The 16,437-nt window shown below is 42.0% G+C and overlaps 1 protein-coding gene across 8 annotated transcripts in view; it reads left to right on the top strand.

Annotated features, from left to right (window-relative positions):
- Window positions 1-16,437, top strand: part of RIPOR2 (RHO family interacting cell polarization regulator 2) — a 212,564-nt gene that overhangs the window by 156,659 nt on the left and 39,468 nt on the right. For all 8 annotated transcript variants that reach the window (XM_033434790.2, XM_033434794.2, XM_033434793.2 and 5 more), the window contains exons 3-8: window positions 767-922; window positions 1,657-1,735; window positions 3,432-3,455; window positions 6,284-6,337; window positions 9,938-10,087; window positions 14,227-14,290. In XM_033434790.2, coding sequence (XP_033290681.2) covers window positions 767-922; window positions 1,657-1,735; window positions 3,432-3,455; window positions 6,284-6,337; window positions 9,938-10,087; window positions 14,227-14,290 — 527 coding nt within the window. The remainder of the gene's footprint in view (window positions 1-766; window positions 923-1,656; window positions 1,736-3,431; window positions 3,456-6,283; window positions 6,338-9,937; window positions 10,088-14,226; window positions 14,291-16,437) is intronic.

Consider the following 16,437-nt stretch of genomic DNA (forward strand, 5'->3'; position numbering starts at 1 on the left):
TAACACCACAGACATACCTTAGAGATACTGCAGGTTTGGGTCTAGGCCACTGCAATAAAACAAATATCATAATAAAGCAAGTCACACAAATTTTTTGGTTTCACAGTGCATATAAAGGTTATGTTTACACTATAGTCTATTAAGTGTACAATAGCATTATGTCTAAAAAAAATTGTACATACCTTAGTTAAATACTTTATTGCTAAAAAATGCTAACCATCATCTGACATACAAAGTTGCCACAAATCTTCAATTTGTGAAAAAACACAATATCTTTGAAGTGCAATAAAATGTGTTTATATACAGCATTAGCCCTTTGTCATGCTTATGGCCTTTTATTTAAAAACTATTCATGCACATCCCAGTCAAATTTAATAGACGCTTATGCCTAATGTCACATAGTGCACATATTTTTTTAGCTGAATTACATTCTTCTGCCTGTTCATTATTTCCACCTAGAAGTGTTTGTTCTTGGCTTCCCGTGAGGTCTCAGTGATGTGACATGCTTTCACTCAGAGTGTACATTACCTGAATCCAGGCTTTGACTCTGGGTAACTGCTGCCCCGCAAAGCTTCCAGATTTCAGCAGTTAACTCTACCACCACAAAACTAAATGAAGGATGGCTCAGATCTGTTAATATACAAGGGAACGTTACCTTCCCCAAAAGACACTGACACAAACACAAGGTGATTAAAAGGCATTTCTTTGGTCAGATCGTTTTGGGTGCCCAAGACTCAATGTCAGCTTTTCTTTTCTCTTTCCGTAGATGTAACTCCTTCATTGAAAATCCCTCTGCTCTCAAGAAGCCTCAGGCCAAACTGAAGAAAATGCACAATTTAGGATACAAAAACAGCAGCCCTCCCAAAGAGCCTCAGCCTAAAAGGGTGGAAGAGGTCTACAGGGCTTTGAAAAATGGACTTGAGTAAGAACATCAAACCTAATAATGCACTGAAACCTTTTTCCTTTCTAAAATGCTCGGGAAGGTCACAAAAGCTAGTCTTATGAGATAATTTTAGAATGTCTGTTTCTGTAGTAAGTGTTTTATTATTGCACCATAATTGAGGAAGCCTTAAATGAGTCCCAAAGATATGAACTTGATCGGGTTTCCATATCATAACCAAACATTGAAGGAGACCTGAAATAGTAATATGTTTATATTTAACTCTGTGTAATAATTGTATTTTACTTAAACACTGGTAGACAGGCATATCTGTTTTAGAGATTGCTGAAGAAGCGTTCTAAAACCTTCTGGAGTATATTATAGCAATGATTTGTCCAGAATAAAACTTCCCTAGTATGTGGTGAGATGCATACTGTCAGTGTCCTATGGAACTAGATAGAATTCTGTGAGCCCAGATCCAGGACTGACTCCATAGTTCTTGCCATTCCCTCCACATTGGTTTTTCTTTCCTGCTATGCCAGCCTCATAGGCATTCGCCTTTTTGACTATCTGGATAGTATCAGATTCAACTGCTAGATCTTTCAAAATGTGGAGAGTTTAGGAAAATGCAGAGCCTCTTCCCTGCCAGCTCTGTGCTCCACAGAGCAAGGTTCAGGTTCTTAATGCCCCCCCTTTAGAAGGGAAAGGTCAGCATCAGCATCAGATTCCACTTGACAGTCACAGAGTTCACGATCACGTCTCTCTTTTCTTTGCAGTGAGTATCTGGAGGTTCACCAGACAGAGCTGGACAAGTTGACAGCTCAGTTAAAAGATATGAGAAGAAACTCTCGCCTGGTAGGTACCATCTAATCCTTAGGGTGTTCACACAGTGGGTTTTTTGGTTTTTTGTTTGTTTGTTTGTTTTGGCTAACTTCTCTTACTGGATAGACATGGGGACAAGGAAGAAAGTTCAAGAAAAGCAGACCCAAGGGACAAAGTGCCATGTGCTTCCTGATGTTTATTTTAATGCTCAATATGTTCCTGTATTTTCCAAGCACGTTTATGCAGACAAACTTTGTAATCAGGAAAAAATACTTTAAAAAAGCCAACTCCCTATACTCCTCTTCCCAAGTAATATAAGGAAATGAAAAGTTGGGGTTTGCCTACCATATTGTTAGTACAGCATTTGGAACCCAGAACTTTCCTTTATATCCAATTTTTAAAAATTGTAATAGGTCAGTGATACCTGAGAGGAAAAGGAGGCTCAAGAGGTCATTGGTAGAAGAAATCGGAGGCGTCCTTGAGCCAGTTCAACTACACACTGTATTGTTAGAGATGCTTGCAAGTTTCCTTTACTCTAATGAATTGTGAGGACTTGTCTGCTTGAAGAGGTGTTTCTAATGATTTTAAATGATTTTGTTAAGTTCTAAATGATATCATGCCTTAAAGTTTTAAGGCATCAGAAAGCTCAGGAAAAGTCTATGTATACGAGGTACACATATACATAAATAGCTGTTATCTTCCTTTTTTTTAAAAGATGTTATCCTTTTCAAAGGCTTAGAGGTTAAAGCCTTCAGAGAAGTTAAAAGTTTTAGATTCTAATATTAGAAGATAAATTGCTCCCATTTATGTGGAACTCAATGTGGAGTGGCCTTCAGAGCTTTTGAATGTCCCTGGCAGTCCTCAATGGCAACAAATGTTCCTTCTTGGAGAACAATCGTGTATGGATGGAGGAGCTTCCAGCAGGACCTCATGTTCCATAAAAACCCTCCTGATGGGGGATGTGGGCTTAGTGTACTGATTATACTGTGATATTGTGAGCACACAGGAATAAACTTGCTTTAAAAACAATTTGTGAAAAGCTTTCACCACTCTCAAGGGCTCTTCTTAAATGCCAATTTTTATGTGTTTAAACAGGAAGGCAAGTCTTTTTTTTTCTTTTTTTTTTCTTTTTTTTGCGGTACGCAGGCCTATCACTGCTGTGGCCTCTCCCGTTGTGGAGCACAGGCTCTGGACGCGCAGGCTCAGCGGCCATGGCTCACGGGCCCAGCCGCTCCGCGGCATGTGGGATCTTCCCGGACCGGGGCACGAACCCGTGTCTGCGGCATCGGCAGGCAGACTCTCAACCACTGCGCCACCAGGGAAGCCCAAGTCTTTTTTTTAACACATATAATCACTGCTACTTTTTATGTTAAAAACATTTAAAAAAACATTTAAGTGGACGTGAATTTATGTGTCCCTCACTATGTAAGCGAGGAGAGCCCAAAGCAAGTGAACGTCTTAAGGCTCCCAGAAGGCAGAGAGGACTGGGTAGAATTCTGGAGACACAGAGTATAAATAAATATTAGCTCTTAAAAGTATTCTTACTATTATTTAAAATAACCCAGACTTACTCTTTTAAAGCGAATATCAAAAAGTCCAACAGACATTATAGGGCTAATCATTATTTCACTGACAATGCAGAAATGCAGACAAAATCCTTTGATTCTTATCAGTAACGGTTTTAAGGAAGATGTGTTTTAATCCAGATACTCCTTTTTTTTAATTTTAGGGTGTGCTGTATGACCTAGACAAGGTAAGTTATTGTTCTGTGTTGGGGAGTTACTGGGAAATAAAATCCTTCATCCTTGAGGAGAAGTCAGTGATCCTTGCTTAGGTACAGTAAGATCCTAGAGAAATGATGATTTTTCTAATCCTAGAAAAGTTCATGCTTTTATCTAATGAGGATGATGAAAGGTCATAAGTACTATGATCTACAGACCCAATAATGTGTTTAAGGTCACTTTTGTTAAAAAAAAAGTCACCTGGTTGCAGGGTTTCTCAGTGTTCTGGTTAAGTTTAAGAATTTCCCAAGGGTTTGAAGGTCCTTACCTGTGTTCTCTCTAAATGGGAACTATCATATTTCATCAAATGGAAGACCTCTTTGATTGGAAAACACATCCTTATCTTATTTGCCACTAAGAAAAAGAGTGATTACAGCTACACTGTGACACAGTTCTTTCTTTTCACTTAACATATGTATTTTATACTTAGTGACAAAACTCTCTTAGGCCTATTTTAAATGTAGATATATCTTTTAAGTTATATATGATGCTGTTTCTTTCCACACATTTCTGTACATACGAGACCTTTAATACTGAATCATATTCAGTGCAATCCCTATCAAACTACCAATGGCATTTTTCACAGAACTAGAACAAAAATTTTCACAATTTGTATGGAAACACAGAAGACCCCGAATAGCCAAAGCAATCGTGAGAAAGAAAAATGGAGCTGGAGGAATCAGGTTTCTGGACTTCAGGCTATACCACAAAGCTACAGTAATCAAGACAGTATGGTACTGGCACAAAAACAGAAATATAGATCAATGGAACAGGATAGAAAGCCCAGAGATAAACCCATGCACATATGGTCACCTTATCTTTGATCAAGGAGGCAAGAATATACAATGGAGAAAAGACAGCCCCTTCAATAAGTGGTGCTGGGAAAACTGGACAGCTGCATGTAAAAGAATGAAATTAGAACAATCCCTGACACCATACACAAAAATAAACTCAAAATGGATTAAAGACCTAAATATAAGGCCAGAGACCATAAAACTCTTAGAGGAAAACATAGGCAGAACACTCTATGACATAAATCACAGCAAGATCCTTTTTGACCCACCTCCTAGAGAAATGGAAATAAAAACAAAAATAAACAAATGGGACCTAATGAAACTTCAAAGCTTTTGCACAGCAAAGGAAACCATAAACAAGACAAAAAGACAACCCTCAGAATTGGGGGAAATATTTGCAAATGAAGCAACTGACAAAGGATTAATCTCCAAAATTTATAAGCAGCTCATGCAGCTCAATAACAAAAAAACAAACAACCCAATCCAAAAATGGGCCAAAGACCTAGATAGACATTTCTCCAAAGAAGATATATAGATTGCCAACAAACACATGAAAGGATGCTCAACATCACTGATCATTAGAGAAATGCAAATCAAAACTACAGTGAGGTATCACCTCACACCAGTCAGAATGGCCATCATCAAAAAATCTACAAACAATAAATGCTGGAGAGGGTATGGAGAAAAGGGAACCTTCTTGCACTGTTGGTGAGAATGTAAACTGATACAGACACTATGGAGAACAGTATGGAGGTTCCTTAAGAAAGTAAAAATAGAACTACCATATGACCCAGCAATCCCACTACTGGGCATATACCCTGAGAAAACCATAATTCAAAAAGAGTCATGTACCACAATGTTCATTGCAGCTCTGTTTACAATAGCCAGGACATGGAAGCAACTGAAGTGTCCATCAACAGATGAATGGATAAAGATTTGGCACATATATACAATGGAATATTACTCAGCCATAAAAAGAAATGAAATTGAGTTATCTGTAGTGAGATGGATGGACCTAGAGTCTGTCATACAGAGTGAAGTAAGTCAGAAAGAGAAAAACAAATACCGTATACTAACACATATATATGGAATCTAAAAAAAAAAAAAAAGGTTCTGAAGAACCTCGGGGTAGGACAGGAATAAAGATGCAGATGTAGAGAATGGACTTGAGGACATGGGGAGTGGGAAGGGTAAGCTGGGACAACGTGAGAGAGTGGCATGGACATATATACACTACCAAATGTGAAATAGATAGCTAGTGGGAAGCAGCCGCGTAGCACAGGGAGATCAGCTGGGTGCTTTGTGACCACCTAGAGGGGTGGGATAGGGAGGATGGGAGGGAGACACCAAGAGGAAGGAGATATGGGGATATATGTATATGTATAGCTGATTCACTTTGTTATAAAGCAGAAACTAACACCATTGTAAAGCAATTATACTCCAATAAAAATGTTAAAAAAATACTGAATCATAGTATAATCTGTTTGCAGATATTTTAAAGGGTAATTAAATTTAACGCATGTGATAATATTTATAACTCAAATGGAAGAGATGACACATAACCAACTATGATTATCTTGGGGCGTGCACAGACAGTTGCAGTTGTAAAATGCACCCCATTTCAGAGACATTAAAATGGGGGGGGCGAGTTCATATTTGAGCTGATAAAATGTTATTATGAAGAAACTTAAGTATACTCCAATATGATACTGTCCTGCCAGAAATCCAGTGAATTCCATTTGGTTGGCCCCTCTTAATGTTAAACATAAGGATTCCAATAGCTAACTCAAGTTCGTCTTTCAGAGTATTTCTTCAATATTTTTTTAAAAAATACTTTCTAAGTTGATACTAGAGAATCTTTAAAGTAGCAACAGAGATAGGAGGAAAGTGGAAATAGTTAACATCTTCTGGTACTTTTGAGTATGAGATAATAAAGATAGCCACACAAGTCTAATCAGTGGAACTGTAAATGGCTGTACTTTTTCAAATTTCTTCTTTTATTCCAGCAAATTAAAACAATTGAAAGATACGTGAGACGCCTGGAGTTTCACATCAGTAAGGTAACTGACGTTCCTCTTGTCTTTGCCTGTTTTTCAGTTCTCAGTCACTGATCAATACACCTTTGGCCTGAGCATAGCCTCTAGTCCATGGAGAATTTCTTATCCAATTGACTCCTAAGCTGATTAGCAATTAAATCCTCCAACAGGCAGTAAAGTTGTAGAAAAAAAATAAGAATGGAGAGCCTGATTACCTAGCACATTGTTTACTCTGCTTCAGTTCAACAGATATTTATTAAGTGTTTCCTGTGCAGTGTGCAGGGTGCCTGGTAGAGGATGCAGTCTGGGTGTAGTCTGGTTAGAGATAAGATTAAACCAAACTGACCTACAAAAATCTTCACACTTGCCTAACTCTACATTCAGGTCCCACATACAACTTGGTACCCCCATAACCTTCTTCATGAAGGCCTTTAAAGTATTTAACAACAGCTGTCATGTAGCTCCCTCAATCGTTCTCAAGCTCTTAGTTCCTTCCACTCTTCACATGGCTTGGTTTCCAGATTCCTTTTCATCCTCATTGCCCCCCTCTACGTACACCAGTTTGTCAGGGTCCCTGACATCCAGCCCTGAACCCTACAAATAGTTGACTGATGGTCCCACCAGCCTAACGTGGAGTGGGACTATCCTCCCCCACCCTGCTCTGGACACTATCAGGCGGTATCAGTACAACCTAGAAACAATGTCCCTTTGAGGGCAGCTGGATCACACCATTGGCAATTCCTGTGCTTATCTGCACCCATCATCCTGTGTTCCAAGTGGAGAGACTGGAGGTTTTAGCAGTTCTCTCTACTAGTGGTCAGAAGCCCCAGGTTTTAGTCCCATCTCTGCCACGTACTCACTGCGCTATAACATCTGTGTGGACCTTGGCTTTCCACTCCATGCAGTGAGGCTGGAGGTGCTCACAGTCAATCTAGAGGATCCTAAGAATCCTTTCCAGTTTAAAATTCTATGATGACCTAAACATGTATATGCTACTGCCGTTGTACATTCCCATTCCCACTTTGAAAGATATTTATTACCTTGGCAAATCTGAAATTGCTCCTATTTCTGTTCAACTCAGTAAATAAAACAGGGACTTCCCTGGTTGGTCCAGTGGGTAAGACTCCTCACTCCCAGTGCAGGGGGTCCTGGTTTGATCCCTGGTCGGGGAACTAGATCCTGCATGCAGGCTGCAACTAAGAGTTCGCCTGCCACACCTAAGAGTCTGCATACCACAACTAAGATCCGGTGCAGCCTAAATAAATAAATAAATAAACAAACAATGACATCCATTAGAAGATATTTATGTGGCGGGCAAGCTTTGAAATTACTCTGTTTATTTGGAAAAATACCAAGAAAACAATTAGTATTAGGTAAGAGTATTTATCCATCTTGTATCCATCATTGTAAGATATAACAATCCTAGTGGTTATTAAAGGTTGGTAGTCCTCTATCTGCAGCATCTTGTGGATGGATCCCTAACAAATCCTAATGAATGATATTTAATTGATTAATCAGTTTATTTTGATGAGAGCCACAGCTGACTTATAGGTAAGACAAATTCTTGCCTACAGATGGGCCAGTTTCTGCTTAGGTGAGTACATAGTTATCCTTTATTCTAAAGGTTAACTCCATTTGGCTAGGGTAGATTGATATTTAAATGAAAACAAGGGTAAACTTTTCTTTAAATGCAAAGTAGTATACTAAGTTGTTAGGGCTATACCAGTGGTCCAGTTAGCAGTTTCCTTGTTGAGAGGATTAGAGTCTTTGGACTACAGTGGGGGAAGAGCTGAAGGGACAGTCCCCCGGGAGGCCATATGGGTGAAACAGCCTGGCCTGCATCGGAAGAGATATCAGCTCTTGTGTTTCTAAGTGTGTAGGGGACCTGCCGCATCAGAACAATCTGCACTGTTTACTTAAAATTTCAGACTCCTCACCCATCCCTAACCTACTGAGTCAGCATCTCAAAGTGGAGCCTGGGCATCCTCATTTTAACAAGCTCACCAAGTGAGTCTTAGCTTAGTCTCAATGTATGGAAACCACCCTCTATGCTAGTCACCCAACCAAAGGATCTTATCAGCAGATATGCCACAACCCCTTGGGTCTTATACCTCCCTCTTATTCAGAGACAAACCCACCAACCCCAAAGAGGAAAGACTGTTCCTTCCAGAGTTTTGACGATTCCTCTCAGTGAAGTGGAGTGAATTGTTGAAGAGCAACAAAGAATCCTTTTAACCAAGAGAATCATTTTCAGTCTCTTAACTAACATTCATATGCTAAGCTAAGTATCATTGACATCTGTATAGAGAAAGCAACTATGGAAAATTGTACTATTAACAGGTAATAGTAATGCTTTTTAGTGATCAGCCAGAAGTTTCCCTTCAGAACAAAAGGGGAATGTTAAACCCTGACGTCCATCATATTCACCTCTACCTTCTGGTTCTACAACTGTAGCCTCCTTTTTGAGGGAACAAAGTTTGTACTGAAATGAAAAATTCAAGCAGTCCTAGGTAGATAACTGCCTCCCAGAAAACATAATGTCTGGTGATATCCTTCTTAATCTACCTGATAATTCCTGTAGTTAACTGTGGTTGGTGTGTTGATAATTGAAGATAGGACGAGAGACTATAGAGATAAGTATCGTCAGATATAGCTGTATGTTTTCTCAGCCTAGGCACTATCGATATTTGGGGATGATTCTTTGTTGTAGGGGGCTGTCCTCTGTGTTACAGGATGTTTAGCAGCATCCGTGGCCTCTACCAACTAGATGCTAGTAACACCTCCCAGCTGTGACACTGAAAAATGTCTCCAGATGTTGCCAAATGTCCCCTGAATATCAAAATCACCTTGGATTGATTGAGAATCACTGCCTTAGAAGTATTAAGTGACTGTCAGGCTTATACAATGAATATGATCAATAGCCATTTGCAATGGGTATATTATTATTTAAAAGCCTAAATATAGAGGTATTGCAGAGAAATGTTCATTTCCATTCCTCCCGTTTACTTTTTTAAATGGTGGTATAAATTACATGCCCAAAATGTCACAGTTATTATGTTCAGTCTGTTAAGTTTTAACAGTCATGCTTCACCCTGATTTTAAGAATAACTTACCTTTGTTTTCTCTCTTTTGTTGGGCCACAACTTTACAAAAATCATTTTAGATAAATAGCCTTGAGTTCTTTTTTTTTTTTTAAATCTAAATCTGGATGCGTGAATATCACCTTGTGACACTCTCTTAAAATAAAGTGATAATAGCCCAGTATAATGCAACGTCTTCACATTGGTTTGAAACTGCATACACTCTTCCAGTGTTCGTTCCTTATATAAACGACTCCTGTCTTCATTATCTAAACCTTGTCTCGCGCAGTCCACAACGTTAAGTTCATTTTCATTTTGTGTCATTTGAAAAGAGAGCTCAGAGTAAAATCCAGTTTGAAATAGAAAATGGATCATGTGGCTAAAACAAAAATGATGGATCTGTCTAAAAGGATGACATTTCTACAAGATTCTCCTGTTGAGGTCAGAAACATAAAGTACCTTAAGCACTTAACAACGGCCAATGTCACTTCCTTCAAGTGTGACAAATATTTATGTCCCTTGTGTTTCTGTTTGATTCCGGCAGGTAGATGAACTCTATGAAGCTTACTGTATCCAAAGACGCCTCCAAGATGGCGCTAGCAAGATGAAGCAAGCCTTCGCCGCGTCCCCTGCCAGCAGAGCGGCCCGGGAGAGCCTGTCGGAGATCCACCGGAGCTACAAAGAGTACACAGAGGTATGCGCCAACCTGCTCGGCTGCTGAGCCCCACCTGGCCCAATCTGAATTGTCGACACCTGCTAAGAACCAGGGGAATGGCACCCTCAACCTCTTTCTGCTCTTTAGAGAGAGACGTTTTACTATTTGCCTGTCTTGCGTTTCCTTGAGGCCATCGGTGGAGTGGTTTAAAATGGCTCTCGGGTGGTTTTGTTGGTTGTATTTTTTGTGTGTGTGTGGTACGCGGGCCTCTCACTGTCGTGGCCTCTCCCGTTGCGGAGCATAGGCTCCGGACACGCAGGCTCAGCGGCCATGGCTCACGGGCCCAGCCGCTCCGCGACATGTGGGATCCTCCCGGACCGGGGCACGAACCCGTGTCCCCTGCATCGGCAGGCGGACTCTCAACCACTGCGCCACCAGGGGAGCCCTGTTGGTTGTATTTTTGTCCAGAGCATGTGACTTTCTGTTGTGAGCGTCACCTGTCAGGCACTCACCTCCTATAGTGCCTGGTAATAGGTTTGTTCATGGACGTGTAAATCCACAAGATTTTAGACACTGTGAAGCCATTCACTGACCAAATCTTATACTTCTTTATGTGTATAGTCTCTGCACAAATAGACTACGAATGCATGTTAAAAATTTCAGCAAGTGAGTAAGTCACAAATGCCCTGGTATTGGTCATTGAAATGCACTTCCAAATTCTCTAGCGTACAATCTAGTCTAGCTTTATCCCTGCAAATTGAACAGACCTTGTGGTTAAGATGGCTGCCCTGGATATTGGGTTCACCCACCTCCTGCCTACGATTATTTTATTGTCAGAAATTTCCCTTCTATCTTAAAGGAGGCGAGATAAAGAACCATGAACAGAAGCGTGCTTTCCTGCTTTCTGACTGTCTCTGGGGCCCAAACATATGACCCAGGGAGGTCTTCACTCATCTGGGGGTCACCCGAAACCAGTGCCTTTGATGAAATGACTGAATTATTAAAGCAGCACTTCTCACTCTCCCATGTGTCTTTGTTCAAAGATCCAATTTCATGAATGAAGTCACCGGCCTGATGAGGGTCTGCTGGACGATTCCCAGAGCTGCGCATCCGGTCTCAGCCCTGGGACGGGAGGGATGTCTTGGATGACTTGGATGACACAGCATTGCTTCCTGTGTAACCCTCCAGCCCTGCGTCTTGTCTGAACCAAATTTGTCTTTTTTCATGGTCTAAAACAGGGCTTCTTTCTCTCCATTTGGAAGAATGCTTTTTGAATGCATAAAATGAAACCCATAGGAATTCAAAGGAAACAAATTATATTGAAATACAGTTATTTCGGGCTTCCCTGGTGGCGCAGTGGTTGGGAGTCCGCCTGCCGATGCAAGGGACACGGGTTCGTGCCCCGGTCTGGGAGGATCCCACGTGCCGTGGAACGGCTGGGCCTGCCTGTCCAGAGCCTGTGCTCCGCGACGGGAGGGGCCGCGGCGGTGAGAGGCCCGCGTACCGCAAAAAAAAAAAAAGAAAAGAAAAGAAAAGAAAGAAATACAGTTATTTCAATATTGTCAAGATATTTTTAAAATCAAATGTGTGATACAGTACAAGGCTGCTGCTTTATTAACTCATCAAACTACAAGATTTAGCAGTGGCTCCAATAACTATTGCAATTTGAAAGTAATGAAAAATAGAAATGATTTCTCAAGGTACCTGCAACAATTGATGCGACATGAACATAGATGTGACTTTTATCAGGTCTAAGTCACAGGTACTAGTCATACGGCTGCGGCGTGTTTTCTACGTTCATGATGTATGGACATATTAGATATCAGTTAGAGGTTAGTGGAAATAGCGATGTGACTTTCTTTTTTCCCCATCCAAGCTGATGGAGCACAGGTTAAGAATCTCTGGCTTCGAAGCAGCCCTAGTTCACGAGACCTCATTTCCACACATCTGTGAAATCAAGAGAGCAGTTGCCAATGAAGGAGGCCGTTCAGAGTACACACGTAGGAGGACTGAGTGGCAGCCGGTGCCTGTCCCAGAACTTTTGTCGGTTGTTTCAGAAATACCCTCTGGTGGTCAAGCGCCAAGACATGGCATCATATTTCCTCACAAATTCAAAGATGTAGAGTGTAATTTCAGCAAGAGGAGAAAGAAGTCCAAGACTTCTGCAGCTTCCTACCTCACTGGACATCAAGTGGATTCGTATCTTCACATAACCACAAAAACCCGCATTTTATCACAAAGAGGATTTAGGAATAGACGGTTCTGGGTGCCTTTGCAAGGGCAGCAGTGTGCGTCCATGGCTGCCTGGGTGAGACAGAAAGCAATTCTGACCACGGATGTCCTCAGCTGTTAAACTAGCTGCTCCCCACGTTTTTTCAGAGACACTGGTCGCAGTCCTGACGTGCGTGATAACATCGTTGATATATTTCTAGAAACAGTAATGCATTCCTTCCCAGAGACACCCAGTGCTCTGAGGAAGAAAATTGGTTTACAAAACTGAGACTTTGTTTTTGAAACTTTCCAGCTGCACAGAACTCAACCTCAGGAGTTTTCCCCAGCTTTGCTAAGCTGCTTGAGGTACCAACATTTAAGAGTCAGCACCTCTAGCTTGCAAATCAATTCGGAATTCCTTTGCAAACAAAATCCAAATGGAAGTAGCCCCTGTCTGTGCTCACTGAGCTGCCCAGGCCATGCGTCCGAGCCCCTAGCTGGGATGGAGGAAGCAGCTTGCAGATGCTGCCCTGGGGGGCAGGGGGCAGGTGTGTGTGTGTGTGTGTGTGTGTGTGTGTGTGTGTGTGTGTGTGTGTGCGCGCGCGCGCGCGCGCGTGCAGGGGGATGGGACGGGGACTTCTGCTTAGAACACCAGAGGAGGCATCGAACGCTTAAACTGGCCACAGTTTAAGGGCCACATGCTGCAGAAGGGCCACAGCACTTTTCCTCTTGATTTCTGACTGCAATTGCTCTGTTTAGGTCTTCAGACACTGAGGACGTAGGGTGCGAGTGGTTAGATATCTAACCACAGGCATAGATGGTGTGGCTCCTCTGCCTTTACTGTTCCTCAACATTAGAGTGAGGAGAGGACTCTTGTCAAACCCAAGAATCATTTTGAGGGCCTCAGGGCATGGCAGCAGGAACTCTGCCTCATTCACTTTGAGTACAGCTGAGCTCCTGAGCTCTTTTTTTTTTTTTTTTTTTTGCGGTACGCAGGCCTCTCACTGTTGTGGCCTCTCCCGTGGCGGAGCACAGGCTCTGGACGCGCAAGCTCAGCGGCCATGGCTCACGGGCCTAGCAGCTCCGCGGCATGTGGGATCTTCCCGGACCAGGGCACGAACCCGTGTCCCCTGCCTCGGCAGGCGGATTCTCAACCACTGCGCCACCAGGGAAGCCCTCCTGAGCTCTTTTTGCCCCAAATTCTTATTAAGAAAAATTTCAGCCCTTCAGAAAAGTCAAGCCTAGTATATTGAACATCATATACCTTTATTTAGACTTCCATTTGGTAATGTTTTGCCATATTTGCTTTTCTTCTCTTGCATATGTTCAATTTTTTCCCCTTTTTTACTCAGTCATTTGATAGTAAATGGTAGATAACAGGCCATTTCACCCCATAAATATTTTAGCACAGATCCTTTAATGATAAGCTATGTAACATGTGTATCCCTTGCATAACCACACACCATTATCACATCTAAGAAAGTTACCAGTCCTCCTGTAGAATTATCTAATATCCTGTGCACTTTCAAATTTCCCTTATTTGACCCAATGATGTCTTTTATAACTGTTTTAGTTTATTTACTTTCAAATCAGGATGGAATCAAAGTTAACACATTGCATTTGGTTGTTATGTCACTTTAATCTCTTTTATCTAAAATTTTTTTCCCCATAATTCTACTGCCTTTTTATAGAATCCAGGCCAGTTCTTTTAGAATCTCCCACATTCTGGATTTATCTGACTGTTTATGATATAACTTAACTTGGTCTTCTATGCTCTAAATTGCTGGTACACTAGAAGGCTTGCTTAGGCTTAGGTTAAATATTTTGTGACGATTTGCTACGTACGTGTAACTCACTGCAAACAGGTAAATGCCTCTCATTTGAGCAGTGGTTGTCCACTGCTGTGAGAACATCCTGTGCTTTGAAAGAAATGTAGCCCTAACGCTGGTCTCCTGTGCTCTTCTTAGAACATGTGCACCATTGAAGCAGAGCTGGAGAAGCAGCTGGGGGAGTTCTCCATCAAGATGAAAGGTACTCTTCCTCCTTTTTATAGAGTGGGGTGCTGTCTCCGCCTAGCTCCTTGAAGTGTGGCATCACACACCGTTTTTATTTTCCTTGCAAAGATATTGGGCCACTCTCTCTCAACCCTCCCCACTTATGTTAATTTATTGGTGCTCCAGAACCTTCTCATCCTGAGACTTGCCTACATATTTGCTGTGCCTACATATTTACATATTTAAATATTTACTGTGACAGGATCTCAAACATACACAAACATGGAAGAATATTATAAGGAACTCCCATAGACCCATCACCTCCATTTAATAATCAGCAAGATTTTGCCACCTTTGCTTCATCTGTTTTCTTGTCTTTGTTCTTCCTTTGATGAAGTAAAACCCAGATGTGGGAGTCTCTCCCTGTAGACTGCAATGTGCCTCTCTTAAAGAATAGGGACATCTTATGATAGGGACACCACAATGCCAAGTATTATCACTTCTAATAAAATGCATATGCCTTTGTTATGAATCCATTCCATTAGCAAATGACCTGGTGGTCTCAAAAGTGCGTTATACAGTTGTTCAAATCAGGATTCAAATGAGGTCCATGCATTATCATTGGTCGTTAGATATCTCTTTTCAGTTTCCTTTCATCTAAAACAGACGCCTCCTTGTTTTTTTTCCTACCATTGACTTGTCATGTTGAAGCTGTTGTCACTGTTGTCACTTTCAACATGTTGTCACTGTTGTACAGAATGTCCCACGTTCTAGACTTGTCTGTTGGCTTCTTGGTGGTGTCATTTACTTTGTTCCTTTATGCTCTACTTTCCTATAAACGACCTACCAACTTCTTTATTTTTAAATGTTTTTTAGTGTTAAACCCACACAGGACTGTGCATTTTCCTCTTTTTCCCAGTGCCTTTCTGGTGTTGACTCCAGGAAGTCCTACTCTGAAAGCATTGTTGATTTGTACTGCAAGTATCTTCAGAACAAAAAGCTCTAGTTGTAGAAAATGGCGCATCCTTCAGGTGTTGTCAGATTTACAGCTCAGTGGCCAACAGGGCTTCAGATGAGCAGCCATCACAGCGAGTCCATCTTCCTTCTGAGTTTGGGCCACGCACCCACTCACCGCAGGGAGAAGGGCTAGTTTGTGTGCCTTTCCTTTTCTGAGGTTTCTTAGCAGCTGGATCCCTGGGTTGCTAATGGGGATTTAATCACCCTCTTGTCTGCTTTTTGCCATTAAGGGAGTAGAAAAGGGGCGCTTTTTTTTTAAGTGCTTGACAGGAGAGCTTAATTTTCCAATGAGTCACCTAACTCAGGAGGCAAAGTGTTCTGTCAAGTGTGATGTCCGTAGAGCTGCTCTGGTTGAGTGTACCTGCAATCAGCATGACCTTGACCCTCAGCTGCCCACACGGCTGTGTTCTCTCCAGCAGATCCCGCAGTGAATCAGTCTGTTATTCAGTGTGAAGTCTCAATACTTACTTTACTACGGAGGCGGGACATCTGTGCTTTTTCAGTTTTTTAGGTCCTTTCTCTTCACTGTGGGTCCTCACCGAGTCAGTCGTTCTAAAACCACTCAGGCCCTGCCCCCATCTCAGCAAGTCAGGGCGGGGCCCTGGCACCAAGGAGCTCCACAGCTCTCTTCCCAGCATTCTCTCATTCTAAGGCAAGGGTTACAATGGGAAGCCGTCCTCTTCCCCGTTTCCCTCCCCCAAGATAGGTGGGTGGCACCCTTCGGGTATATTTTTCATCCTCGGGATGATTCTGTCAGCAGCCTGCTTCTGGAAAACCACTGCCCTGAGTCAGTGTTTAGCAGAAAACACTTCTCTCTCCTTCCCCTAACTCTCGGGCACCTTCCACGCAGGCTAGCACAGTCTGGGGTCTTACAGCTGAGAGAAATTCCCACCATGCCGTCTTCTCACTGTTAATCCAAGCAGTACCGTATTTCCCCTATTTCTGACGCTCACTATTATCAAAGTCACCAATTTGGGGTGAGTTGGTGACTTCCCCATTTTGTCGATGGGGAGTGGGGTTAAGTGACTTGTCCAGGAAGTCACACGGTACGTTGGAGTCAAACTTGAAACTGAATTCCAGAGCTCGTGGCTCCCAGTGCATTCCCGTCCCCCAGCCCCATATGAGGAGGGACGTTCTAACAAAGGTGAACAGATACTATAAACTATT

The sequence above is a fragment of the Orcinus orca genome, chromosome 10, assembly GCF_937001465.1.
Source record: "Orcinus orca chromosome 10, mOrcOrc1.1, whole genome shotgun sequence".
Lineage (NCBI taxonomy): Eukaryota > Metazoa > Chordata > Mammalia > Artiodactyla > Delphinidae > Orcinus > Orcinus orca.